The 27965-nt window shown below is 44.9% G+C and overlaps 2 protein-coding genes and 1 long non-coding RNA gene across 5 annotated transcripts; 2 read left to right on the plus strand and 1 right to left on the minus strand.

Moving 5' to 3' along the window:
• Positions 1-3215: 3215 nt before the first annotated feature.
• LOC140528464 (gasdermin-A-like) lies at positions 3216-14008 on the plus strand. Of its 3 annotated transcripts, XM_072646317.1 has the most exons (13): positions 3216-3394; positions 4074-4163; positions 5089-5307; positions 5522-5699; positions 6445-6610; positions 8155-8251; positions 8637-8684; positions 9475-9501; positions 10225-10245; positions 10784-10938; positions 11377-11491; positions 11620-11693; positions 12168-14008. In XM_072646317.1, the coding sequence occupies exons 3-13, from the start codon at positions 5094-5096 to the stop codon at positions 12408-12410; spliced, it is 1338 nt and encodes a 445-aa protein (XP_072502418.1). In that variant the 5' UTR covers positions 3216-3394; positions 4074-4163; positions 5089-5093; the 3' UTR covers positions 12411-14008. The 3 variants fall into 3 exon arrangements, with proteins under 3 accessions (XP_072502418.1, XP_072502420.1, XP_072502419.1); XM_072646318.1 differs by lacking the exon at positions 4074-4163 and having other exon boundaries at positions 3217-3394; XM_072646319.1 differs by lacking the exons at positions 9475-9501; positions 10225-10245.
• A 2985-nt stretch (positions 14009-16993) lies between these two features.
• LOC140528466 (uncharacterized) lies at positions 16994-18131 on the minus strand. Its single transcript, XR_011975196.1, has 2 exons — positions 17748-18131; positions 16994-17327 (listed from the first exon to the last, which is right to left on the minus strand). It is a non-coding gene; the product is annotated as an uncharacterized lncRNA (long non-coding RNA).
• On the plus strand, positions 18099-27719 carry PSMD3 (proteasome 26S subunit, non-ATPase 3). The gene is made up of 12 exons (XM_072646315.1): positions 18099-18518; positions 20070-20260; positions 21532-21669; positions 22174-22310; positions 22724-22914; positions 23120-23223; positions 25506-25620; positions 25705-25824; positions 25939-26042; positions 26395-26550; positions 27049-27099; positions 27285-27719. The coding sequence occupies exons 1-12, from the start codon at positions 18281-18283 to the stop codon at positions 27360-27362; spliced, it is 1623 nt and encodes a 540-aa protein (XP_072502416.1). The 5' UTR covers positions 18099-18280; the 3' UTR covers positions 27363-27719.
• The last annotated feature ends 246 nt before the right edge of the window (positions 27720-27965 follow it).

Raw genomic sequence — 27965 nt, forward strand, 5'->3', positions numbered from 1 at the left:
CAGTGATTGAACCCTGAATTGCCACCAGAGGGAGCCGCAGAGGCCAGACGTGCTTCCCAAGAGACTGAGGCTAAAAAAATTGACCAGTCCTGACATGGACTTCCCAGCTGTCTGTCTCCCTACCCATGAAGCACATTAGTCCTAAGCTTCTAAGGCTAGTGGGCCTGCGACCTCCATGGGGGGAAGGACAGAAGAGTTCTCTTATGGAGTCTAACTTAAAATTCCATTCTTGGAAATGTAAAAAAAAGGAAGATGGAAGGAACCCCAGGGTCCTCAGAGAAATCATATGAATGATCGCCATAGGGAGACCAGAGCTGCTAGAGGGGTCCAGCGAATGCCAGAGATGGGATGGGGAGAGATGGGTAAAGGATTTGGGGAAGAAAAGAGGACTGGCAATAGAGAAGGGTTTGTGTCTGAGAAAGGCAAATGTCCAGAAAAACTCAATTTCAAATTCAACAAGCATTCGTTAATAGCCTGTTATGTGCATAATAATGTTTATTTCCAAAGTAAGAAATGAATAAGCCTCACCTAAGCCTTGGCTCTGAGCCCCCACCCGTGTCCATATACCTTTGCACACAGGTCAGGCACCTGTACCACTCCACCTTGGTCTCTACAGCCTTCTACCCTGATGCTAAGTGCCATGGGTCATGGTGGGAAAGGGAGGATAGATTTGAAGAGGGGCCCAGAGAGAGTGATAATACAGTAGGGATGACAGGAAATATCTGTGTTCAGAGTCCATGGAGAACTCACCAGGTAATGAGAACTTGGACATCAATAGTTGAGAATAAAGAAATTCAGACTGTATTCTAAGGGGAAGGGATAGAACAGAGGCAGGGAACCATATGGCCTTCTAGGTCCTTGGGTATGGCGTTTTGACCGAATCCAAGTTTTACAGAACAAATCCTTTTATGAAGGGTATTTGTTCTGTGAAGTTTGGATTCAATCAAAGGGCTGCACTTGAGGTCCTAGAAGGCCTCGAAGTCACAGGTTCCCCACCCCTGGGATAGAAGCTTCCTCTCTGAACTTAGTTGATTAGTGTCAAGGGAAGATTTCCAGGGTCCAAAAAATATCTCAGTCCAGAGGAATAGCTTAATTGACCTCTTCTTTAAAAATCTTCTAAGCAAATAATTGTAGACAGAAATAAAACACTTCTTACTGTACCTTTGATTCTTTTGTCTAAGTTTATTTTCAGTCATAACAAAAAGTTGCTTTCCATGTGGCTATTAAAGAGGCAAGGAGATAGAAGCAAAACTTCCCAAAGGAAACATCACCCTTTTTTAAAAAAACTTATTGACTTCTTGAGAGACACAGATGAAAGCTTGCAGGAAATAAGAAAAGGTTGTAGACAGAAAAACAGGGAGAGCCAAATAGATATAGAGATGATTCCTATAGTACATTAAGATTTATATTGCACTTTCCTCACAACAATTTTACACAATAGTGTAAAAATTATTTTACATATGAGAAAATTGTGACTCAAAAATAAAGTTAGAGGCTGACATGGTGGCTTATGCCTAGAATCCTAACTATGAGAGAGACTGAGGCTGGCAAATCTCTTCAGTTTCAGAGTCCTGAGCTGAATGGGTTCCCAAACTAAGTTTGGCATTAACATGGTGAGACCCTGGGAGCTGGAGAGCACCAGGTTGCCTAAGAGACAACTGGTGGCCCAGTGGATAGAGCACTGAGCCTGGAGTCAAGATCTGAGATCAAATTTGGCCTCAGATATTTACCAGCTGTGTGTCATTTAGCCTCTGTCTCAGTTTCCTCAGCTGTAAATGGGGGGAATAATTGTACCTACCTCCAAAGATTATTATGAGAATGAAATAATACTTTTAAAAAGTACTAAGTCGAATGCTTGGCATGTAATAGGTACTATATAAGTGTCTATTCCTTTCCGTAAGAAGGAACAAACCAGCTCAGGCTGGAAACAGTGCAGGTCAAAGCTCCCCTACAGATCAGAAGTGGAATTAGGCCCATAAATAGCCACTGTATTTCCAGGTTGGACAAGATGAGGAGACTTAAATCTTAAAAACAATTTTTAAAAAGAAAAAAATTCATTTGCCTAAGTCTAGCAAAAGACAAAATCTAGAATTGATCTAGGTCTCTTGCCTCTCAAGTCCAAAGTTGCTCAGTCATTTTTCAGTCACTTCTGACTCTCCATGACCTCATTTGGGGTTTTCTTGGCAAAGATACTGGAATGGTTTGCCATTTCCTTCTCCAGCTCATTTTACAGATGAGGTAAACAAAGTTAGGTGGCTTGCCAGAGTCATACAGCTAGTAAGTGTCTGAAGCCAGATTTGAACTCAGAAAGATGAGTTCCTGACTCTAGACTGGGTAGGGGAACTCTATGCATTGTATCACCTAGCTGCCCAACTCTATTCCAACAGTATTATTCCCACTAAAATACAGAGACACAAATTCTTTGGGCTTCCACATCTATACATATGTGTCTGTGTCCATTACGAGTGTGTGAATACACACATACATATATCAGTATCCATATTGTACCAAGGAGCTAAAGAATTGAAGAAGGACCACTAATGAAGCCTACTTTTCACCTCCTGACAGAGGGATGATGGTCTCAGCGTACAGACTAAGAGATCTATTTTTGGACAGGACCAATGTGAGACTTTGTTTGGCTTGAGTACAGATATTTGTTACAAGGGTGTTTTTTGTTTGTTTGTTTTGTTTTGTTTTTTTAAGTGGGTGAGAGGAAGAGAAAAATCAATTTTTGTCTTCTGAAAAAAATTAATTTTTAAAAATTGAAGACGGTAATATTCTGTCTATAGAAATACATCAGTGAGATTAAAGGACAGACTGACAGAATACACCCTATTCTTCAGTGGCTCAGAATCCTGAGAGAATCTCCAGAAAAAGGAGTTTTCTTGTTTGATTTGACAAGATTTGATCCTGAAGCCAAGATTCTCCTCGACAACTCTCTTGTTCTCCTCCAACATCACAGAAGAATGTATAGAAGGACATCCCACACATATTCACCCTGGGCCACCCTTCACCCTCCAGCCTCAGTCATTGATCCAGGTGCTACTTCCCACCCTAGTCTGACTACCAGCGCCCACACTGGCACCTGCCTGGAAGCTCCCCACCCAACCCCTCCGCCATGTAGCAAATCAGGGCCTGGGGCCCAGGGCAGGGCACGTGGAAAACAGGTTGATGCAGTTCTCCCGGAAGTGTGGCCAGTGGGGTGGGATCTCAGTGGCCTCCATCCTTCCCTCCACAGTGGCATAAATCAGGCAGAGCCACCAAGGACACCACTGAGCACAGGGATTCTCTTAACCCAAGAATCCCTGTGAAGACCAAATTGGATTAACAGCTGACCCATCCAGCACGTGACATCTCCATCCAACTGACAGCACCCAACCACCACCATCCTTCGGTAAAGATTTTGGAAAAGGGGATGGGGGGGGGGGGGGTGGTGGTGTAAGGGAGACCTGGAGGGCAAGGGAGGGGCAGTAAATGAGAAACAATCAAGCTGCTTTAGAGAATGGAACTCGCTTAGAAGACAAAGAGACAAGTAACCCACAGGTAGAATTTAAGCTCCTTAAAGGCAGGAACTGTTTTCATTTTCATCTTTGTAGCACTTAGTAGGCACTTAATAAATACACATTGGACTGGCCTGGGCAGGAGAGTCTACCCTATTCGGCCCTTCCTGGAGGAGAAGAGGCAGCCCTGGACAAACTGTCCAGTGGCCTAGCATTAAGAGGGTGAACTCAGCCAGCTCTGAAAATGGTTATTCTACTCTTTTGAGAATCTGCCAGAAACAAAGGCATAAATGAGACAACGAAGTGGTACAGTGAACAGAATGAAGGGCTAGAAGTCAGGTAGAGCTGAGGCCAAATCCAGCCTCTGAAAATTCCTGTGTGTGACCTTGGGCAAGTCACCCTGTTTGTCCCTGGAGAAGGAAATGGCAAACTACTCCTGTATCTCTGCCAAGAAAACCACAAAGAGTCAGGCACAACTGAAACGACTGAACAGCAACAACATGGCATAAACACTGGGTTCATTTGATGAGGTCAGAATGGTCCTCGCAGGTGCCTCTTCCCTTCTCTCCCCAGCTACCCAAAGAACAGGTGTGGCAGCTCCAGGCACAGAGTTGGAGCACTCTCCCTCCCACATAGGATGATTCAGCTGTGCTCGCCATCCAGGTAGGACTCCTATATTTGAACCAGAGTAACACAGTCCAAGCCGGAAGACGAGGCTACAGGCAGCAGTAGCTTAGATTTATATCGTGCTTCAGGACTTTCAAAACCTCATCTCATCTCATGCTCACAACAACCCTGGGAAGTATTACAAGTATTTTGTTGTTCAGTCATTTTTCAATCGTGTCTGACTCTTTGTGACCCCATTTGGGGTTTTCTTGACAAAGATACTGACTGGTTTGCCACTTCCTTCTCCAGCTCCTTTTACAGAGGAGAAAACTGAGGCAAACTGGGTTATTAAGTGACTTGCCCAGGGTCACATAGCTAATAAGTGTCTGAGGCCAAATTTGAATGCAGGAAAATGAGTCTTCCTGACTCCAGGCCTATCACTCTATCCACTGCCCCAACTAGCTGACCATCACAAGTATTAGGAACTCCACTTTACAGATAAGGAGATTAAGGGTCAAAGAACTTAAGTGACTAAAGTAACAGCTAGTAAGGAGCAGAGTCAGGATTTGATCCTAGGTCTTCTGACTTTTGAATATTTTATACTATACTGTAATGCCTAAAATAGAGCTATCTCTGCTCTCTCATCACCCTGAGAGTACTCCTAGTTCCTATCTGACACTAGCTATTTGACCTTGAGCAAGTCAGTGACCCTTTTTTGGCTTCAGTTTCTTTTTCTGTAAAATAAGGGCACTAAATGATATAATTACTTTGAACTCACATTTTCAAGGTGGAGTTAACCTTAGATGTCAGCTGGTCCAGTTTCATCTCTAAGGTTTCTTCCAGCTCTAAGATTCTATAGTTCTACAAAAGACACCCTACTGGGCCACTCCATGACCTGGTTGCCCTCCATCTCTCTCTCTCTCTCTCTCTCTCTCTCTCTCTCTCTCTCTGGCAGCCACCTGAATCTTTACTCTCCCTCCAGGAAAAATGACCATGTTTGAAAATGTCACCCGGGGTCTGGCCAGACAGCTCAATCCCCGAGGGGACCTGACCCCCCTGGACAGCCTCATTGACTTCCAGCGTTTCCACCCCTTCTGCCTGGTCCTAAGGAAGAGGAAGAGCACATTATTCTGGGGTGCCCGTTACGTCCGCACTGACTATACCCTCCTAGACCTTCTTCAGCCAGGGACCTCACCTTCAGGTCAGTTTGTGGCACAGATAGGCACAAAGCAGAGGTAGACATGGACCTGATCATCCAGCTAGCAAAGCACAGCCTCTCTCTCCATGGTTGAGATTGGTTCAATGTCATCCCATATAGAGGAAGGAGGATGGGTTGATCAGTTGCCCCCATGCCATTCTGAGTTTGGGAATATCTTTGGTCCAGCACCCCATCCCATCCCCTTTCATCCCCGCAGATCCATCAGACACCGGAAACTTTTCCTTCAAGAAGATGCTGGATGCCCGTGTGGAGGGTGAAGTAGATGTCCCCAAAACAGTGAAAGTCAAAGGAACTGCGGGGCTCTCACATAGCAGTATGCTAGAAGTTCAGTCTCTCAGTGTTTCTCCTAAAGCCCTGGACGACTTAAAGGAGAGGTGAGGGTAGGGGGAAAACTACTTCTTGAAGTGAGGAGAGAGGAGGAGAATCTATAGGAAAGGCTGGAACATTACCAAACTTCTCATGGTCTTGGGATGAGAGAGGGACCCTGAGACTACTACCCTGACTTGTAACCTTCATAGGGGTAGCTCTGGGGAGCAATTCCTTCTGGCTTATGGCCCTCATTTTGCACATAATGTGACCAAATCATCTTGAAAGTATTCCTCCTAATAGGAACTTTTTGTATTTAACTTTTGGTACAGTCAGATCAGAATTTTATCTTACCATAACTACTTTAAAGTGTTTTTGAATTCTTATGGCTTTTGCGGCCTCTAAAGATGACTTCAGAAGCCACTTGCTAGTGACCCCTCTACCCATACAGACTGTTTCTGAGTCACTCACAAAGGTAGATGACCTAAGAAGGCCAGTTCCCAACTTTGGTTGCAACACACAGTTCTGCTCTAATGCCTTGCCACCCTCTTTGAGTTTCTGGGACGTTTGCACAGAGGATGTAACATCAGCTCTCAAGTGGCATACAGTGGGAGCTGGGAGTCAAAGATGAGGAGTAAGGCAGGGAGAGGATATGAGGATTGGGCAGCTCAGAAATCTAGGGCCACAACCAGCTAGAAGCCTTGGGTACAAACTGGTTCTCAGGTACTGGGGACTGAGAATGCAACAGGATAAAGGGGGCCTTGACTAGCATAAAGTACAGCCTTGACCTTCTCTGTGTCTCTTTCACTCCAGGAAGCTCGTGCCTGAGCACTCATTCCTAAAGGAGATAAAGGAACGCGGGGAGAACCTGTATGTGGTGATGGAAGTTGTGGAAACTGTGAAGGAGATCACCCTGGAGAATGCTGGGAAAGCTTCAGGATGCTTATCCCTCCCCTTCTTTGCCCCTTTGGGCCTACAGGTCTGGTTTCCCCATTCCCATCCAGCAAAACACCCAGAAACTTAAGGAAGAAAGAGACCAGCCCTGCCAGTGCCTCCATCTCCAGTCAGCACTCTACATCTGTCTAATACCCTTTCCCTAATACTCTGTGCCCAATCGCTTTTTCTGCCTTTCTTGCATCCTGTCCCCAGTCCAGTCAGTTACACTAAAAGTCCCTTTCCTGATCCTAGGAGTATAGAGCCTTGTGCTGGGTCCTAAGAAGAAACAAATGTGGAAGTCAGTCCTTGGCCCAGTGAAAACCTTAGGAACACCTGTAATAGGGATATTCAAGGGAGTGTCCACACACACACACACTTGGGCTAGGTTACATCCTGGCCACTTCTAAGAGATATGTCTTGGCCTCTAGGGTAGCCTATGGTGGGTGCCTGTGTGCCCCACTGTCCTAGGACACATAAGACTAGGGAGAGGAGGGATGTGTTGAAAAGGAATTTTCACTGAGTTGTTCAGTTGTTTCAGTAGTATTGGAGTTTTTGTGACTCCACTTGGAGTTTTCTTGGCAAAGACCCTAGAGTAGTTTGCCATTTCCTTCTCCAGCTCATTTTACAGATAAGGAAACTGAAGCAAACAGGGTTAAGTAACTTGCCCAGAGTCACACAGCTAGCATCTGAGGCCCCACTGGAACTCAGGGAGATGAATCTTCCTGATTCCAACGCTCTATCCACTGAGTCACTTTGCAGTCCCAGGAAGAGCCGAGGTGAACTTTAAAGGGATCAACAACTTGCACTCTTGCTCTCTTCTGAACAAAGATTTTACAGATGAGAAAGCTAAGGCCATGAGAGATGAAGAAAATTGTTCCAAATCACACTGATTTGTAGGAGGCATCTACACAAATGACTGGAGATAGGAGCTTCAGGATAGCCTGTTCTTGGGAAATGGAAACCTAAGTAGGAGAGCAAAACTCCAGAGTAGTGAGTATACTTGAGTGAATAGTGATTAATGAGCACAAACTCCAGTGTACTGCTTGTACTACACAAGCAGTAGGGGTGGTGCAAGGTTTTGGCCCTTTGGGACAATTTAGAGCGCAATGATTAAGCTCCTACCTTCCATAGTCCACCCCCAGGTAGTATGTATCATGTCTTAGAGGCATAACGTCTCTGGGGGAGACATGGACAGGTAAGTTTTGATTTTCTGTGGGTGGTTCTTGGACCGCTGTTGCTGCATCTTGCAGCCAGGAAAGGAAGGCGGCTTCCTGAAAGACATGAAGATGGATGGAGACTGAGGAGTGGATAACTAGGATGCTAAAGCTAAGAGGAAGGAGAGAAGGGCCTGTGAAGGTTGCAAGTTGGGATCGGCCTAAGAACAGGTTTGCCTAGCTGGGTTAGTGAGTCTGAGTCAGCAAAGGAGATAAAGGTAGTTAGATGAATAGTTAAAACTGATGGAACAGCTTTGAAATGGATGCCATGGAATTTGGCCATTTGTGAAAAGCAATTAGGAAGGGAAGACCAGGGAGCAAATTCAAACTGAGGGTTTCTACAGGTTTCCTGATCTGTGTTTTCTAATCCTAGGGGTCCGTAGACCACAAGGAGGCTATCACCATTCCCAAGGGCTGTGTCCTAGCCTTCCGGGTGAGGCAACTGGTAATCAAAGGAAAAGATGACTGGGGTGAGTAGAGGCCCAGGGAATCAGGGTCTCTCCTCTACCAGGAATCTGTTGGACCCTCTTCCCAATTGTTAAGTGTCCTTGATCTGTTCTTCTGGGAGCTGTGGAATGGATTGGGAAAAGAAGGGAAATTATCATGTTTCAAGTAATGCAGCCTAGAGATAAAGTCTTGTGAGATGGGGAGAGGGAAAATAGAATGCCTGAGTTCAAATCCTGAGAGAATGTACTGCCCTTTTCATATTAGTCTTGTTTGGTTTATGAAACCTTACACAAGATGAGCTAATGACAGCCTGGAAGAAAACCTGCTTGATTCCAAAGATCACTAAAAGCCTTTAGGTAAGAGAAGCAGCAAACACCATTTCTTTCCTCTCTTTCCTCACCCCTCCAGACATTCCCCATGTGTCCAATGAGAGCCTGAAAACTTTCCCTACTGAAGGTGAGTACAACTGCTCCCAAGTACAAAGCCTGTAGTCTCCCCATCACTCTGGCCTCTAAGGCCCTAGGCCCCAGCAGCCCTTCCCTTCATTCCCCAACACCTCTGGATATGGTACAAGTCCTATAATCTCTCTGGGCCTTAGTCTTGTCATCTGCATAATGAAAGAGTTGGGCTAAATGACCCATCAGACCCCTTTGAACTCTAAATCAGGGGATCCTAATCTTTTCTGGGTCATGGGAACCTTTGGCACTCCGGTAAAAACCTATAAACCTTATCTCAAAATGTTTTTAAATGTATAAAACACATAGGATTTTCAAAGGAAACCAATTATACTGAAATAAAAATATAATTTTTTCCCCATCCATGTCAGGGAACCCCGCCCTGAAATCTATCCACAGACCCTTTGGGGTTCCATCAAACCAACACTCTAAATCTGTATATGAATTTCTTCTATTAACTCCCATATCCTCACAGTTTTCCCCTACTATCCTCTGGGTCCCAGTTTTTTACCAGGGGAGGGAGAAGGATAAAGATAGAATGGTTTCTTTGTTCTCATAGACCAAAAGCAATAAAAACAGACACAAACAGAAAGGCAGAGTTTGAACATTCACAGAAGTAGAGATATTTACTCCCAAATTGTGAGACTAGGTACCAATAGTATGTTTTTATAATGACCACTAATAAAAGTGTTACATTATAAAATGTTGCTGAGGGAAAAAAAAGTAGGAATAGATGTCATGCTGATGATGCTGCTGATCAGATGATGCTGATTTTTATTTTATTTATCCAGAAAAGCCTGAAGAGAAAATATTCTCCTGTAAGTGTGTTTCCTTTCAGATTATTATACTTGTCTTTACTCTGACTTTCAAAATATCAAGCTTTTCTTATCCATTTTCCTATGGAATTGCTAGGAGCTCAGAAGAGGTAGTGCCCCTGAAGGTTTTTTCTTAAAAAGAAAAAAAAATCGATGATTTCCAAATTATTCAAATTAGTGGGAAATCTTTAGGGAAGATTCTCAGCAAGTCTGCTCTCGTAGGCCCAGGTCCTCAAGATTCCAGTGGCAGTGATTATTGATCCACCCACTAACTGTCCAGTATCCTTCTGGTCAAGGCCTGGTGTTGTAAAGGCCATATGAAGTTTGCCCCATTGACCAAAGATTTAGTCCTTTCCTTTCCCCTACCCCACCAAATTCTCCACTCACCATGACTCTGTTTCCTTCTTATCTTCCAGAGAAGGAAGGAATGGTGAGACAGTGGTTTGGTTCTTAAAAGGACGGGGCCCTCTTAGAAACAGTTAGGACATTTCCCTACTCTTAGTGTTATGCCCATATCTTACAACTGAGTGACCCTGAGCAAGGGATTACTTAATCTTTATGAATCTGAGTTCCCTCATCTATAAAGTGAAATAATAAATAGGTCAAATGAGACTGTATATTTAAAGTATTTCGTAAACCACAATATGCTATATAGACATGAGCTTTATATTGGTAAGATGCTTCAGGCTGATGCTCTTATCCGTTTGTTTTCCTTTCTCATTCCAGTTATCCAGACATCTGATATTTGTAAGGAGATTTGTGAGTTTTCCCTATAAGCATGCAAGAGAGGGGATAGCTGCTAAATCTCAGGTCCCAGGGGTCTAAGCCATATTCAGGGTCAAAGGTCCTCTGTGACACCAACTAGAAACATTCTTGGGGTATCAGGCTGCAGGGCAGAGTCTCCATGAATGGTTCAGTCTGTTCCCTAGTTGTTACCATGCCTATCAACCTCTGAAGAAGTCCCACTGTAAATGCTGCCATCTCCCTGAGAAGTTATTGTCTTCAGTAGCCAGGGAAAAAACCGTTCTACCATCTCAGCTGCAGATAAGGATTGGACTCTCACTATTCCCAATACTAAGTAAAACAAATCAGATCCAATGGATTATTTTATAGGTCTCAGAATAAGAGAAGAGGTAAGGCACAATTCAAGCTAAAGACCAGAGTGTGGGGATCTAAATGGAGGAGTACTAAAGAAAAAGAAACTATTTTGGGCAGGGCACCAGATGAAAGGGGTTAGGAGTATGTATGTAAGGTAATTGTTTTCTATTTTTTTCTGCATACACAGCTGAAGTTCCAGAAGATTTTGGGTCACTTAAGAAAGAAGTTCAAAGTGAGGTTCATCAGGTGGACAAGTTGAGCAGGGAAGGGCAGGCATCACTGCTCAAGTCCCTCAGAAGCCTTCTGGGAAAGAAACAAGACCTCCAAGACTTAGAGCTCTCGGTGAGGCACTGAGACCCAGTATAATAGAAGAAGTTTTCAGGGGTGGTTAGGTTCCATGAAGAGGGCAGGCAGAGGGAGGCAAGTCCTTGGGAGAAACGTAGGAGAGTACTCACAATTTACTAGATATAGAAGGGAAAACAGGATACCCTTTTCAAATCTAGCTAGGCACCCGAATAGGCCACTGCTACTCCTTCCTTACTCCTAAAAGAGAGCAAACAATGGAGGTCCTTCTCCAAAGCATATGTCTCACTGCTCTCTGGGTAAAAATTTACGGTGAGTGAAAGAAAGTTGGCAGTGGGTATGAGGGGCACATCATTAGAATGGGATTGGAAGCAGACCAGTTTGGAACCTTTCTTCTTCAGAACGATGAGTTCTGGGTTCTAAATCAGAGAAGTTAGGAGGGACAGTAGATCAGTAGGTTTTCTTTTTCACCCACAGTTTGAAGAAGCCCTCAACAAGGGGCATCCTGTGTCCCTGGAGGCCAGCCCAAAAGACATTGAACTCTCCCGTGATGTTGTAGAAGGAATTCTGTATTTCCTTGGAGCCTTGACAGGTAAATGTAAGAGCACTCCAGAAAGGGAGGTGGAAGGGCCAAGACCAGTGGAAGATCCTCAGTCCCTGAGAAAGTTTTTCTGATGGCCCCTTTTATCCAACCCACATAACAATGCCTCCTGTTTTTAGAGCTGACTGAAGCCCAACATAAACTACTAGCAAAGTCTATGGAGATGAAGATCTTGCCCCTGCAGCTGACACTGGTAAGAGGAAGAGTTTGGGGAGAAGGTAGCCACAGATCAGACTTCAATGCATGACAACAGAAAATATGATTTTAAAGCTGGGACCTCAGAGATCTGCTAATCCAAAACCTTCATGTAATAGATGAAATATATCCCAAAAGAAGTGAGTGACCCCATACCTAATACATGACAGAGCCAGGCCTGAAATCCAAGTGTTCTGACTCCCAGGTTCAGCAATCTTGTCACTTGTCACTATACTTCCTCCTCCTTCTGTATCCCTCCCTCAATCCAGGAATAGGGTAGCAAGAGCATACCTGTCATAGTCTCACAGGAAGAGGGAAGCAGTATGAAACTGAACCATTCTCTGGGTTTCATTGTCTAATTCTGAGAAAAGGGGCAAAGTGGAAAGGGTCCTTCATGAACATGTGTGTGTCTTCGGAGACAAAACAAAGAGGAGGTTCTCAATCCCTTTTGTTTACCTTGTTTTTCTTCTAGGTGGAGAGTGTTATGGAGCAGAACTTTTCACGCACTGAGGAAGGTTTATTTCCCTTGAAGCCTGAGCTACTATCCTCCCTTGGTGATGAGGAATTGACCTTCACTGAGGCTCTGGTGGGGCTGAGTGGCCTGGAAATGCAGAGATCAGGCTTCAAGTATAACTGGGATCCTGACACACTCCCCCAACTCTGTGCCCTGTATGCCAGTCTCTCCTTCATACAGTTGCTAACCAAGCATGCCTAACCTCTTTTTCCCCCTGCCTCCTGCCTCCATTCTCTTAGACTACCTTCCCTCAAGCTCCTCTCTGTTCTTACTGCTATAACATTCAGAACCACCAAAAGACAGTTACTGAAGATGAAAGAAATCTCACTCATATGGAGGATTTTAGGTCCAAGATCCTTAATCTCTGCCCTCCCTGACACTGTCCATCAGTTGAAATTTAAACCCTCTAAAAGAAGTGGTTCTTTAAAAAAACAAACAAACCCTGAAGATCACTTAGACAAGGAAGAATATGACCTATCCCACTCATTTTCACTTGCCTTCCCCCCCCAAAAAAATCTCATTAGAAAAGCAAGAATGAGATTTTAATTATCTCTTTTGCTTTGTTTTTAATTATCATGTGTGAATAATTAATTCAAGCCAGAAAGGGAAATGTAACATAACAAGAATGACTACATATTTTGTAGACCTTTTGTAAAAGATTCATTTACACAAAGGGCCTATGGCTACTTTATAGGAGTTTCTCATTCTCTTGCCTCATGGTCCCTACCCAAGATACCCAAAAACCTATCTGTATGATACCTTCCAATATACTGGGCCAATTTCCTCATGTGGTTCTCAGGATTTCAAAAGAAAATTTTATTAAAAAGAGAAAAGCATTTTTGAATTTGAATCTCAAAGATATGTCAATTATGAGCCACATCCAAATACAAGGACTTCCACAGCGAATCAATTCCCTACCTAGTTCAGTCTTGACCTGCTGCTTCCCATGGGAAGCAAAGTGAGGATGAGAATAGACTTCTTTTCCTTTCTTCAATTTCTTGCCTTTCTACACTCCCCAGTTTGTCAGATGAAGAGAGGACAAGACTCAAAAGATTTTTGTGTCCTTAGGTCCCCACCCCAAGCAAAACAAACAAATTTTTAAAAACCCGGAACTCCAGAATCCTACATCTCTTCCCAACTGTTAGAACTGCTCTCTGTAGATCTTCCCTTCTTCTTTCTGTCTTGTCCCCACTAGTTATTATCCCAAACCATCAGTGGACACAATTTATTCTCTCCAGTTATTCAAACAGAAAGGGAATGCAGAAGAGAAAACGCTCCTAGGACCAAATACCATTACAAACATTAATAATACTACAAGAGTGTTTACAAACTGCTTGGAGGAATCAATGTTGCATGGACATTTTGAGAACTACTGCTCAAAAAAACAAGGACAGAAATCAGCAGAAATTGAGAGAGTATGAAATAGCAGCTCCAAAAATGGGAAACATCTCCAAACAATCTAATCAGGAGCCCTTTGAGGGTTATAAGACTATAGTAAGGACAGAAGATGTTGAAAATGAAAGACCAAGAGACTGGACATTATTTTCAGAAGTAGTAGCAGCACAACCTTCCAAAATGACTCAGATAGATCGATGAAGAGTCTAAACTAGATGAAGGGAATAACCCAGATAAAAGATTAATCTAGAAAATTCCAGTCACTATATTATTAAGGGTTGTGTCTTCATTATCATTCAGAGTTTTAGCCCCTGACGTGCCTAATTAGAAGGCGTTGTGGATTAGAAAGACAACTGGTTGATGTAATATGCATTAAAACCTAATAAAAAGTCAGATTTACAACACCCCTACCTTAACTGAGGTTTTAACTAAATTCAAAAATAAAAACACTGAAGCCACAACTAATATGCCAGTCAACAATGCTTTATTAAGCACTTACTATGTGGCTAGACACTCTACTAAGTGCGAGGAATACATAGAAAGATAAAAAACAGTCCCTGTGCTCTCAAAGAGGTCAGTCTAATGAGAGAGACAATATGCAAACAATTATGTTCAAAGATGATATGTACTGGATAAAATGGAGGTAGTCGGAGAGAAGACGCTAAGATTAAGAAGGTCTCGGAACGTTTTGTTGGAATGGTTTAATGGTATATTGCAGAAAATCCAGTTGGCTTACCTTTCAGTAAGGGAAGGCATCATTCTTAGGAGGGAGGAGGTTGTTTCTTGGAAGTGATTGTGTCAAAATAAAACCCATCAATTTCAAAAACAGAACTGAGTAAGTCTTATTAGATGGTCAGTTTTCCAAGGGTCATGAGTCAAAGGAATCACTTCTCTATTCTTTTCTTCCCTAAGACTGGTTCTCTCACTCCCTAAGAATTCATGACCAGCTTCCAAAGGCTTTGCATCAAGTAATCCTGCTCCACCAGTGGGTGTCTTCCAAAGCTTTGCTACATTGCTCATGGATGGAGCATGTAGTTATCTCCTTTTGATATAATCATTATAAAGAAATGAGCTCAGAGCCTGAAAATCCAGAAGGGTGGAGGACTCATAAATTATAATAATGAAGCTTGTTTATTTTCTTTCTTCATAACTCTTGCCCACCTACATGAAACGCCTGGTGCCTTTTGACAACAGCATCCTTTGATACACATTATCTGAACTACCTGTAACAAATCACTTAACCACTCTAAACACCAGTTCTGCCTCTTTAAAATACAAGGGCTGGACTAAATCATTAAGGAACTTTCCAAAAACTTTTAATGGTGCAAAAATCCTGTCTCTTCTCCTCTTCCTCCCCACCTCCTACCAAACTGAACATACGTGTTCCCTAAATATTTCATTCATTCATCAAATACTTCTTGAACATCCAACAATCTACCAAGAGAAACAGTGCCCCTATCTCTTGCCTTGACTATAACAATAGCATTGGCTTCTGCCTCTTACCTCTTGTCTGTTTATCTCCTACAGTTACCAAATCAGTGTTCTTAGAGCACAGGTCTGATCATGTCATTACCCCGCTTATAAAGCTCCAATAGCAAAAAAGAAATAAAAAAATAAAACTCCAGGAGCTATTGCTTCTAGGTCAACTCCTTTGTTAACCACTTAAAGCCCTTCACAATCTGGTTCCAAGCATATGAAACACACTCTATAATCCAGCTACACTGGTCCACTTGTTCCCCTTGCACAACAATCTTCCATTTCTGTGCCTATGTCCAAACCATCCCTCGTGCCTGGAACGCACTCCCTCTTCTCTTCCCCTTCTTAGAACCCTTAGCTTCCTTCCAAGTTCAGGAGGACCTTCAAGAACTCTTTGCTGATCCCCTCCAGCTGTTATCTCTCTCTTCCCCATCATTTTCAGTTTACTCTGTATATTTTGGTCTTTTCTATGTATTACTTCCCCAAATATTTGTTACTTTCCTAGTCTTTGTGTGTTGACTTGTGGATGATCTGAAGTCCAAGCATTCACGCACTGATCTCCTAAATGAAGATTTTTTTTTTCCAAAGCAAACCTTTTGGAGAAGGAAGAGGCTCACTAACGCAAGGTGGAGCAACAGACATATCACTGGTCCCGCAGTCAGGACTACTTGAGTTCAAATCCAGCCTCAGATACCTGTTAGCTGTGTAACCAGGCAAATCACTTAACCTTTTTCTGCCTCAGTTTCCTCAACTGTAAAATGGGAATAACAATAGTCCTCACCTCACAGGACTGTCGTATCAAATGAGATATTTATAAAGCAAATACCTGGTACATTGTAGGAGCTTAATAAATGCTTATTAAAACAAACAACAGAAGCTGAAAGACTAACACATGGGAGGACCAGGAGATCTGGACCTTCCCAACATGCCCAGATCTCATGAGGTGCTCAGAAAGTACAGGTTTCCTGCTTGTTCAGTAGCCCCCAAAGTAGTGTTTGGGGCTGAACCTGGACTCACACCAGTCCCCTGGTAGTATATGCGGGATACTGGAACAAAATGAGACTCTAAAGTCATCAAAAATTAGGAAAAGATTTACTTAGTCATAGCTGGCAGATTAACAAGTATAGGCATTGAGGAAATCTTAGGGTTGAATCTGCTGAGCAAAACTTCCTTTGCCTGAGATGCCCATCTGGTTTCCACCAACCCAGCATCAGAGAATGCCTGCAGTTCCTCAACTGTATTCAGGTTTCCAAGAAGTGAGGTCAATATTACAGGGAGTCTAATGGGCTGTTTGAGGGCTTTATGCTTCTGGGTTCATTCCTGGGTTCCTGTTAGTCTTTTTCATCTTACCCATTTTCAGCAGGGTGAAACGCCTAGCCACGCACACTCAAAGTGCATTTAGTAGCTTGAGTGCCTATGAAGGAGTCAGGGACCCTGACACAAAGATTTGAGAAGACCTAGACACAAGCTATTCCTAAGCTTTGTTTTGGGGATTTCCCCCCAAAGCATGAGACAAAGAGAGTAAGACTCACAAGACTGGATGTGGTTCATATGAGTCCTAGTTATGGAGCACTGGGCCAGAGGACATGGGAACACAGACACAGACACAGACATACACACACACACACACACACCCCCACACACCCATAAATTCCTCTGCTGGGACTGAAAACAACAGATTCAGGGTACTTGTTTCCTGTGAGGGATTCTTGGGAAACATACTGGATCAACAGAAAAAACAATGGATTTGGAGGGAATCAGCAAAGCTACTTCACTGCCTCAGCCCTGTTTTCTTCCTCTGTAAAATAAGAGTTGTAATAGACCAGGGATTCTTAACCTTTTTGTGTCTATGGGCATGGACTCTTTCAATTTATTTCCTACATTCATAATTAAGGGAAATGCTAAATTTCAAGTTCTAATTATAACTCTTTAATTATAAATTATAATCAGTATATTCTATTATAGCATAATTATAATCAATATATAACATTATAGTCAATGTATTATAATGTATAATCAATATAGTACAGTATCTTATTTTGTCAATGCCATGTTTTATAATATAATTAATATATTGATTACATAAGACATAAATTTAAAATGAAGATGTGTATTTTTCCCATCCAAGTTCACAAACTCTCCTCCGAAATCTAACTGCTGACTCCATGGGCTAAACAATCTCCGAAAGGTTCCTTCCAGCTAGCTTTAAATCCAGTGAATCTGAACCTGTCCTCCGGAGAGCCTGGCCTAGTGAGTGAGAAAAGCACAGATCTGGAGGCCAGGAAAGACACTGCACCGACTCCAGGTGTGTGCCCTAAGGCAAATCCCTTCCTTTCTCCGAGCCTCAGTTTCCCCCCACGTAAAAAGGGGAGGTCGACTCTCCTGGAGCACCTCCGGGGGCTGAAAGCCTGAGTGGGCGCCCCACCCCCGGACCCTCGCCCGGGGATCCCGGCCACCCTGGGGTCCCCCGAACCCCACGCCCTGCGGCGTCCCCAGCCCCCATCCCGCGACCCCATCCCCACGGAGTGCTTCCCACCCCGCTCCGTCGCCCTGGCTTGTGCTTCTTTCCCTCCTCCCCGCCCTGTCCTCTCCTCGCCCCCGGGCCCTCCCCACGCGCGCGCCGCGCCGCGGGCCGCCGGCAGTTGACAGACGGACACGCAAGCGCACCTCGAGGCTCCGGGTGCTCGCGGGAAGAACTTGGAGATGAGCGCCCGGATTGGCCGCGCCTAATTTAACAAGCGAGAGGAGCGGAGAGTGGAGGAGCGGGATAGTCCCAGTTTGAGCCTAAGGTGACCCCTGGTGGACAAACACGGGAGAGTACACTCCGGAGGAAAATTAAAAATAAAATAAACACACCAACCCGGAGCGGACGGCTGGGCGGGGCGGGGTGGGAAGTCGCAGATTGGCTCCTCCCCGATCCTCCACCCCTCTCTCGTTACGTCAGCCTCAGGCCTGCAGTTCTGTGCTTGATTTCTTCCCCCTGTTCCTACTCGGCTATCGGCCCCTAGGGCCTGGGCATGTCCCAGAAGCCCCAACGCCGGGGAAGGGTTTGCAGCTGCTCCGTCATCGTGCGCCAGGACGCGAGCCCGCGCGCGCGCGCACAGGCCCTGTTCGGCGCCCCCGGTCCCCGGCACGAGCGCTCACGAGAGGCCCCGGCTCCGGCCCCCCAGACTAGGCCGCGCCCCGGGACTCCGGGCGCCATGAAGCAAGAGGGCTCAGCGCGGCGCCGCGGCGCCGACAAGGCGAAGCAGCCGCCCGGCGGGGGAGAGCAAGAGCCGCCGCCTCCTCCGCCGCCGCCGCCCCCCCCGGCCGCCCCCCTGGATGTGGAGATGAAGGAAGAGGCGGCGGCGGCGGCCGGCGGAGCAGCCGGGGAAGGCGAGGGCAAAGTGGCCTTGGCAGAGCGCTCCCAGCGGGAGCTGGACACAGTCACCTTGGAGGGTGAGGGTCCGGGTCCGGGCCGCGCCTGCTGCGGAGGGGTGGGGGTGGGGGTTCCTCCCACCCCTCCAGCCCCCGGGGGTCCCCGAGCCCCCTCTCCAATCCCACCCGGGATTATCTCCAGCCCCACCCCACCCGGCATGCCCCCTTCCCGGGGGTTGCCCTGCTGCCCCCGCCCCGAGACCGGCCTGAAGTGGACGTGACATCTGGCCGGGACCCCTGCGTGCATGCATGCTCGGCGGCCGGACGCCACCCTGCTCCCGGTGCCTTCGGCAGGCTGGCATAATGAAGGCTGTGATCCACTTTCCCACTTCCTTGTTTCTCTTGCACCGAGCCCATTCTGGCACCAGATCTTCCAGTCTCTACTGGCACATACACTGACCCATACACCCACTTGGGTCTTCCCCTTGGTTGGGTTGGGAGGAGGGTCCTACCGCTACCTCCTTCCTTGCTACCAGGTGCTTTTGCCTCCCGAGACCTTCTAGTTCTTGGGTTGTCTGTCCCCACTTGCTTTGTCCTCATTGTGGAAGAGAACTGTTTTGTGTAAAAGTTGAGAGTACTCTGTAACATTCGGTTTCTTAGATGCCCCGTTTTCAGGAGATCATTTCACACGTATCCCACAGGTATCGGGGCTATCTTTCTATGGAACCAATGTGAACTGCCTTCATTCAGCCTTAAAGTCTCATTTCCCTGGCCAGAAAAGGGGTTGAGAATCTTTTCCTCCTGTACCAATTAAAACTATTTTCATAACCATACCAAGGTTTTCACATTTCTAATATAGTGAATATCAGTACACGTAATGCAGGTAAACAAAAGAGAGGAATCCTCAGTAATTTTCAAGAAAATAAGAGACCAAAAAGTTTGAGGACCAGTGGTCTAGTCAGTGACTGTTAGTGAATCCCATAGGCCTCTCAGAAACATTGGGATGGGTGCATCTGCGCTTACATCGTCTATAGTGGTGGCAGTTTTGAGGTCTTCCAACCATTACAGTGAGAAATTTCCTGATGATATGTTGTTTTTAAAATTGGACCTGTGGTGTCATAGATGTGAGGAACTAAGTTTAACAGGTTCAAACCAACTTCTCTATAACTTGAGTCCTAAAGAGTTGCTTGGGAACCTGATATGATAGATTAAGTGACTTGCTCCTGGTCACACATCGAGTAGCTGTCAGGGGCAGGACTACTAGGATGCTTGTCACATGCATATGTTTGTGCACTTGGAACTTCTATTTAAGATATTAAAGACAAATCTCTAGGGCTCAAGTGCCACTGAGTGATTATTGTTGGCATCATTACTCCCTGTCAGATGAATCTCATTTTTCACTCCTCTGCCCCCTACTCCCTTTTTTTCCTTGTTTTCTGGCTATGCTTTCAGACTGCAAACAAGATATTTATAAACGCTCTACAACCCCAGTAGTCACATTCAGGGCTAACAAGGTTGCTAGCCCCTGCTGTAAAGGAAAGTCCCAAATGTAACTTAGTGCTTGCAGAAGGGCAAGCTATAGGTTAGAGTGGGGGTGTAAAAGGGCATCTTTAATCATCTGGTCCTCTACAGACATCAAGGAGCATGTGAAGCAGCTGGAGAAGGCTGTGTCAGGCAAGGAGCCCCGCTTTGTACTGAGGGCCCTTCGGATGCTACCTTCCACTTCACGTCGTCTCAACCCCTATGTTCTCTACAAGGCTGTCCTTGGCTTTTTCACCTCCTGTAATGCCACCCGTGATTTCTTACTCGCCTTCTTGGAAGAGGTGAGTGGGTCAGACCATCATAAAGCGTGTATACTAGGCTGACTTTCCTCCCTGCAGATCCCCTTGACCAGGTCAGCACCTCTCATATTTGATTTTAACTGGCGCCTAAGTCTTGAATATACAGTGTGAAGACATGATCGAGAAAGTTCTGCTTGGACAGTTAATGTTTCAGGAACACCTTCAGTTAGCCAAAGAAACCAGCCTTCTTACAGCCTTACAGTCTCCTCTCCCTGTCCAGAAAAGGCAGGGAATCCTTCTGTTCCCCATTTGTACTTCTTGTATGATTAGGGTTATCTTAACTGTCCTATGAACGTGCCATGCTCGTTCTTACTTCTGTTTATATTTTAGACCTCCCACCCAAAGCTCTCCCTTCTTCCTTTTTCCTACCCACATCTTAACCTGTCCTTCAAGGCCTAGCCCAAGATCTAGGTTTCCATCCCAAATACATAGTGAACTTCTAAAAGCCTTTGATTTTCATAGTCAGTGTTAGATATGAAAGCTTAGGAAATGCAGTGATGTAATAATGGAAGAAACAGAACTTTTTTTTCCCCAGAAAAACTGAAAAAGAAGGGTTAAAAAGCAATTTCCTCAAATTTTAATGAGTCTTAACATCTCTAAATATATCAGATGGGAATTTTTGAAGTATATATATTTATAATCTTGAAGCAACATACTGACTTAGATCTGTGAGTAGCATGTACTAGCATGATAGTACACACCTGTATTTGATTCTGCGGAGGCCAAGGCTGGTAGGTCACTTGAGCTTGGCAGTTCTGAGTTGCAATCGACCAAGACAGGTATCCACGCTAAGATCAGCATCAATACGGTGAACCTCCTTAAAGTGGATTTGTCTAAGGAGGAGTAAAGATGCCCAAGTCAGAGACAAGCAAGTCAGAATTCCTGTACTGATCAGTAGTGGGATTGGGTCTATTGCACTACCAGCCTGGATGAGATAAGGAAACCTTTGTCCCGATCTTACCTCCCCGCAAAAAAGGCAATTTAGCATTTCCGTTTTTCCCCTTGAAACAGTTGCTGCTGCCTTATGACTTCAGAAGGTCCAGATATTTTATATTGCATGTCTGTTTCACATAATTTAACAATTAATTATAACTTCTTTCGTATCTTTTTATACATGATATATTTGTTTCTCCTGTTAAATTGTAAACTTTTGAGACTTAGAAATATGTCTTATATGTCCAAACCAATAGTGTTGAGCACATTGTAAGCATTTTTAATTGGGGTACTTCCTAAATGGCACTAATTTCTTCTAGCCCATGGATACAGAAGCAGATTTGCAGTTCCGTCCCAGGACAGGAAAAGCTGCCTCAGCCCCTCTCTTACCTGAAGTGGAGGCATATCTCCAGCTTCTCATGGTCATCTACCTGATGAACAGCAAGCGCTACAAAGAGGTATTAAGCGGGGAACCATAGTGGTGGTGAACATGGCCCAACAAGTATTGCTCTATGAACTATGCTGGCATAAGGGGTTTTGGAACAAAATATATAAGATATATGTAGAATGATTGGAAAAACTGTATCCAGTTTCTGACCATCGGGTCATTAAGAACTGTTTTTTACTTGACAATTTACTGACCCTCCAATGTTGTTATTCCCTTAACTTTCCACCAAGGGAGGACCCCTCATTGCCATCCTGAATAGATGGTAATGTCATTGGACAAGCAGTCATCAGTCATCCCTTACTTATTGAGGGAGGTAGAGTTGGTCATCCTGTTCACAATACCACTAGCTTCTTCCAGTCACTCTTCTAGAGCACAAGGAACAAGAGAATAGCAGCCAGGTTCTTGGACTGGGGAAGCTATAGATGCTTAGTTCAGACTTCTGTCTTACATATCCCAGTTTACACCACACACCCACTCACACACACACTCACATTTCTTTTCACTCCCTTTCTAGGCACAAAGGGTTTCTGATGACCTCATGCAGAAAATCAGTACCCAGAACCGCCGAGCCCTGGACCTGGTGGCAGCAAAGTGTTATTATTACCATGCCCGTGTCTATGAATTCTTAGACAAGCTGGATGTGGTGCGCAGGTAAGGGAACCTCTGGCCAGGTTGTGAGCAGTCAAGGGTTGGTCCATTGATGTGTCATCTCTGCAGCTTTGAGAACTCTCTACTATGGCAGATCACCAGCCATTGTCTTAAGGGCCTAGGAAAAGCAGGATTTGGAATTTGAACCCAGATCTGCCCAACTCCATGCCCACCATTCTCTGGCTTGTGCACTGCTGCATGCCTCTTAGTCCACTGAGATCATTGAGACCACAGACTGTTACTTCTGGATAGAACTCAGGGTTGACAGGGGGAGATACCAAAAGGAAACGTGATCTCTACTTTTCAGTTTTAAAGACATGTGAGGAGGTGTAAACTATGTAACTGTTAAGGGGGCAAGAGTAATGAGTAGTTAGAGGGATTGGTCTAGTCAGTGCTCACAGACTCTCTCCTTGCAGCTTCCTACATGCCAGGTTACGGACGGCCACTCTTAGGCATGATGCGGATGGCCAAGCCACTCTGCTTAACCTCCTATTGCGAAACTACCTGCATTACAGCCTGTATGACCAGGCTGAGAAACTGGTGTCCAAGTCCGTGTTCCCTGAGCAAGCCAACAACAATGAGTGGGCAAGGTACCTCTACTACACAGGTGAGCAAGGGGACCCTTACCCACTCTCCAGAAGGAGCTGTGGGATATGCCACGTTCCTCTTTGCCAGGAGAATGGGCATTCCCCAGTGGAGCTCCTTAGTATGGATATGGGAGGGGACAGTTCAGTTAGGAGTATAGAGGCTCTGGATTAGAGACGGGGTTGCGGTAGTTTATGCTCTCCTTCCATTTTTCCCTATACATGCAGGGCGAATCAAAGCCATCCAGCTGGAATACTCAGAGGCCCGAAGAACGATGACCAATGCTTTACGCAAGGCCCCCCAACACACAGCTGTTGGCTTCAAACAGACAGTAAGGAGCAGCCATCATTTCTCTCTTGCTCTCTCTCCCCTCCACTCCTGATTGTCCCTCACATCTTCATTAAAATTTTAGTAAGTTTTTTTTATATATAACACTATACTAAGAGACTTATACAACTTTTTCTAGAACCTTGCAGTTTAAGAGGAATTTTAGGGTGCCATTCCTGATTCAGAATCATTGAGAAATGGGCTTGGAGCCATTTATTCTGGTTGCTCTGATCCAGCCATAGGCTCTCACCTAGACCAGGGCTGACTAAGTTGGTGCTCTTACGAGATTATTGACCTAAAGTGGAGGTGCCCTCTATGGCCAGGATCTATCTCTATGATGTTGACCTGACCACACACGGAATAAATTTGGCCTTGTAAGCCCTTTAGCAGTTGACAGATATTTGGTATTTATTACATTCTTAGCATTTTAGAGGATGTAAAAGAAGTATAAGACATAGTTCCTGCCCTCAGATAACTTTAAACTTGGAGTTAGAAGATCTGGGTTCAAGTCTCAGTTCTGTCACTAAGTAACCTGTATCTTTGAACAAGTTCCTTTACTTAATTTCTTAATCAGTAAAATGAGGTTTGTACAGTCAACATCTAGATTGTGGTGAGGATCAAATAAGATCATATAGGCCAGTCCAGCATGAGTTGTATGGGCAGAGGTCTACCTCCAGAGAAGGCTTTATGGGGGAGGAGTGGCCTCAAAGGATGGGTAAAATTTTGACAGGCTGAGAGAGAAGTTGGAGAGAACATTTCTGATGGAAGGAAGAATAGATACAAAGGCATCAGACAGCTTATCACTGAAGATAGAAATACTAAAATCTCTTTACAAGCCACAACCAACTAAGAGCTTTAGTTTTTAACATCTGGTAAACATTGGGGTAAAAGATCATGGGATGGAGCACAAGGAAAACAGTTGTGCATAATTGGAGGGGAGAGGGGTGGGCAAGATCTGTGGCTTGAAAGGGGGCCAGGCATCTGATGAATCATGAGGCCAGCCCTCCCAGCTTCCCCTCCAGATTCTTCAGATAATGAAGGGAGATTTGTTACTTTTTTAATAAGTTTTTTATTGATATTTTCCATTTCTTACATCACCATAGCATTACCTGTATATGTCCTTCTCCCAGAGAGCCATCGCATATGACAGGTACTTTTTAGAGAGGGAAAAAAGTCAGCATAACTGATCAGTACATTGGAAAAGTCCAAAATCACGTGCACTGTGTATGTGTGTAAGACCTCTGTCAACCTCACACACACACGAAGGGGTAGCTAGGTGTCTCTCCCTCCTGGAGGAGAGATTTGTGATGGCTTTCTGCTTTACCAATCTGTAGCCCTGCACCAGGAAATTGGAAACTTTCTTTCAGGTGCCACTGACAGTGATAATTGCATTTAAGGATCACAGACAAGTAAAAAGCAACTTAAAACCGGCCTCGTTGAGGTTTTTTTGAGTAGAACAAAAACATTTAATAATTCATTTTAAAACTGCAAATGGGGAATGTAAAACTTTAATCAGTGGAGGAAAAAATGTTTAAATACACTTTAATTTATTTAAGGGAGAGGCAGGTAGAGCCAGCAGTGAACTTTTCTGCTAGTGCAGCTCCCTCTTCCTTCACGACACCCCTGTACCCCCACCCTGCCCGTACTGTTCTCCTCTCTTCCCCTCTATAGGTACCCCAGAACTTCATCCTCCAAAGCCATCCCACACTGCTGCCCAGGGGATCACATTTATGGCCTTTAGACCACTGAAGTTGCCTTTCTTTGCTTCCCATTTTCTAGCTAACACCTTCCGGCCCAGCCACCTTTAACTTCACCCCCAGGTCCAGTCTGCCACCTTCTCCCTTCTTCTCCCTTCCCGTTTCTCTTATAGCCCTAAACTACCAGCCCACCTGATCTATGCCTAGCATTTAGCAGGTCTTTAAACCAACTCCATGTAACAGATCAGTGAGTTTTGATGTCCCTGAAATTGCCGTGCATGCCTCTCCCATTTCACTGACAAGTAGTCTTGAGGACAGCTGTTTTATCCTCTCTGAACAAGAACTGAGCAAGCATATAGGAAATGGGAACACGTGTTAGAGCTTTTGTCTGAAATCAGCATGGGATAGAAACCTTCCCTGTGAATAGCTAAAATTAAGTTTAGAGACAGGTATGTGGCTGGTGTGCTTGAGGTTCTTAAAATTTGCCTCCAAAGCACGGTTCTCCTAACCTCCTGGCATGGGACTAAACTTTTGTCCAGTGTTTCTCATTTGAAGATTTCAGCTTTTCATTTCACCATTCCTTCCCCAGGTGCACAAGCTGCTCATTGTGGTGGAGCTACTGCTGGGGGAGATCCCAGACCGACTACAGTTTCGTCAGCCCTCACTCAAGCGCTCCCTCATGCCCTACTTTCTTCTGACCCAAGGTAGAGCCGGGCTGCCGCACACCCCAAGAGTCCTGCTTCGACCTCCCTCTCTCCTCCCTTATTCCAACTTTTCTTATCTCTCAGCTGTCAGGACAGGAAACCTAGCCAAGTTCAACCTGGTTCTGGATCAGTTTGGAGAAAAGTTTCAGGCAGATGGGACCTACACCTTGATCATACGACTGCGACACAATGTAATTAAAACAGGTATGGATCAAGATTTGGGGATTTATTGAAGGAACTTCTCCATGGCTGAGATTCTTCAAAAGGTGTGTGTTTGGGAGAGACCTGTGCTCATTCTGCCCCTCCTTCCTCTCCAAGGTGTGCGTATGATCAGCCTCTCCTACTCCCGAATCTCCCTGGCTGACATTGCCCAGAAGCTGCAGCTGGATAGCCCAGAGGATGCAGAGTTCATTGTTGCCAAGGTGGGAATGAGTCAGAGACCAAACTGTGGCCCAACTCATTATCTTCCTACAGGTTAAGGGACATAGGGATGCTGGGGGACAGGGAGGAAAGGAGAATATAGTCTCTTAGCATTGTCAGTTTTTCCTGGGAAGAAGAGTGATAGCTTTTCTAACATAGTCAAGTGGATTCTTTCTTTTACTTACCTTCAGAGGCAGAAACAAGATGAGAGAATATTGTGGGAATATGAAAGCAAAAGAATATATATATATTATAATATATTATGTACTATATTATAACATAATCTATATCCTTCAGGATTTTTCTGACTTATCTGACAATCCCTTTTTGTTCTCTTCACTGTGGGGCTTATAGGCCATCCGAGATGGTGTCATAGAGGCTAGCATCAACCACGAAAAGGGATACGTCCAGTCCAAGGAGATGATTGACATTTATTCTACCCGAGAGCCTCAGTTGGCTTTTCACCAGCGCATCTCCTTCTGTCTAGACATCCACAATATGTCTGTCAAGGTGAGCATCCCGAGCTGATCCCCATAAGCCAGTGGGCTTTATGAAGTATCTGTTTGTCATGTGCTTTCAGTGTAGAGTTGGTTAATACTCCCCAGTCCCAGCTCAACTACAAAAACTGGGATATAAGAGCTGAAAGAACCCTTAAAGGTCATCTAATCCAACTTTTTCATTTTACAGATAAGCAAACTAAGATTCATAGAGCCTAAATGACTTTCTTGAAGTAGCACACTAGTTGCAACACATTAAGAATTTAGTAAGCTACACACAAAGCACTGAAGGTAAAAATACAAAAGTGAGATTGCCTTCTGGGAGCTTCCATTATACTTATTAATGGGTATAACAGCCAGAATTAGAGGTCAGGTATCCAGATATCCAATGCAGTATCCTTCATACATGTCAGTCTTTCTGCTTCTCTTAAGTGACATAGTTGAAAAACACTAGGTTTGTAAACTTGGTTCAGTCTCATGAGTCTTGACCTCTGACTATCTTTCCCTTTAGGCCATGAGGTTCCCTCCCAAATCTTACAACAAGGACCTCGAGTCTGCAGAGGTAAGCACTTACGTCTTTGATTGTGAAAAACCTTGCCTTGCAGCAGGGAGAAGAGAGTCACAGATGTTGGGGGGCATTTGAGCTGCTGCCCTTGGTGCATTTTCATTATTAGTTATTGTAGTTGGGAGAGGAAGGAGTGTTTCCACACAGCCCAAGACCTTGATCCCTTGATCCCTTTTGTCCAGGAGCGGCGTGAACGAGAGCAGCAGGATCTGGAGTTTGCTAAGGAGATGGCTGAAGATGACGATGACAGCTTCCCTTGAACAGGGTGGCTGGGGAGGGGTAGGGGTGAGTGGGGGCTGGCTCTGTGTCTTCCCCCTCTGAGGCCCCCCTTTTCCGGAGAGCCTCTTCCCCCACAGTGTCTCACAGACTGTGCATGTGCAGGGGTGGGGGACGGGGACTGACCCCCACCTGACCACAGGGCCTCTCTCCAGCCAGTGGCTCGGCAGGTGGAGGACAGGCAGGCTCCCCAGGGCAGGGTCCTGGCCAGCAGAATAGGAGGGGGTAACCCCATGTTCTCCTCTGGGGAGAGGGGGTATGGGGGTGGGACTCGTTGGGTTGTATGTTTTTTGAAGCTTCAATTATGACTTTTAAACAATAAAAAGTTCTCCAAAGTTCCATATCAGTTGATTACCATGCACTTATCTAGGGACTTATTCCCTATAGAGATCTGGGAGCCAAAGTCTGTCAAGGGGAAAAGAAGTGGAATGGAGGGTAGGGTGAAATAGGGTTGAGGAGGCTGGCAGAAGAGGGAAGTGGGGGATTCAGGTTGGGAGGCAGGTAAGAGAGGGGAAAAATGGAGCCTAGAGGGACAAAATGTTATGAGATTAGTGTACAGTCATTGGAGTCTGTCAGCAACAGTGGAC

This window comes from Notamacropus eugenii, chromosome 2 (assembly GCF_028372415.1).
Source record: "Notamacropus eugenii isolate mMacEug1 chromosome 2, mMacEug1.pri_v2, whole genome shotgun sequence".
In the NCBI taxonomy this organism is placed as follows: domain Eukaryota; kingdom Metazoa; phylum Chordata; class Mammalia; order Diprotodontia; family Macropodidae; genus Notamacropus; species Notamacropus eugenii.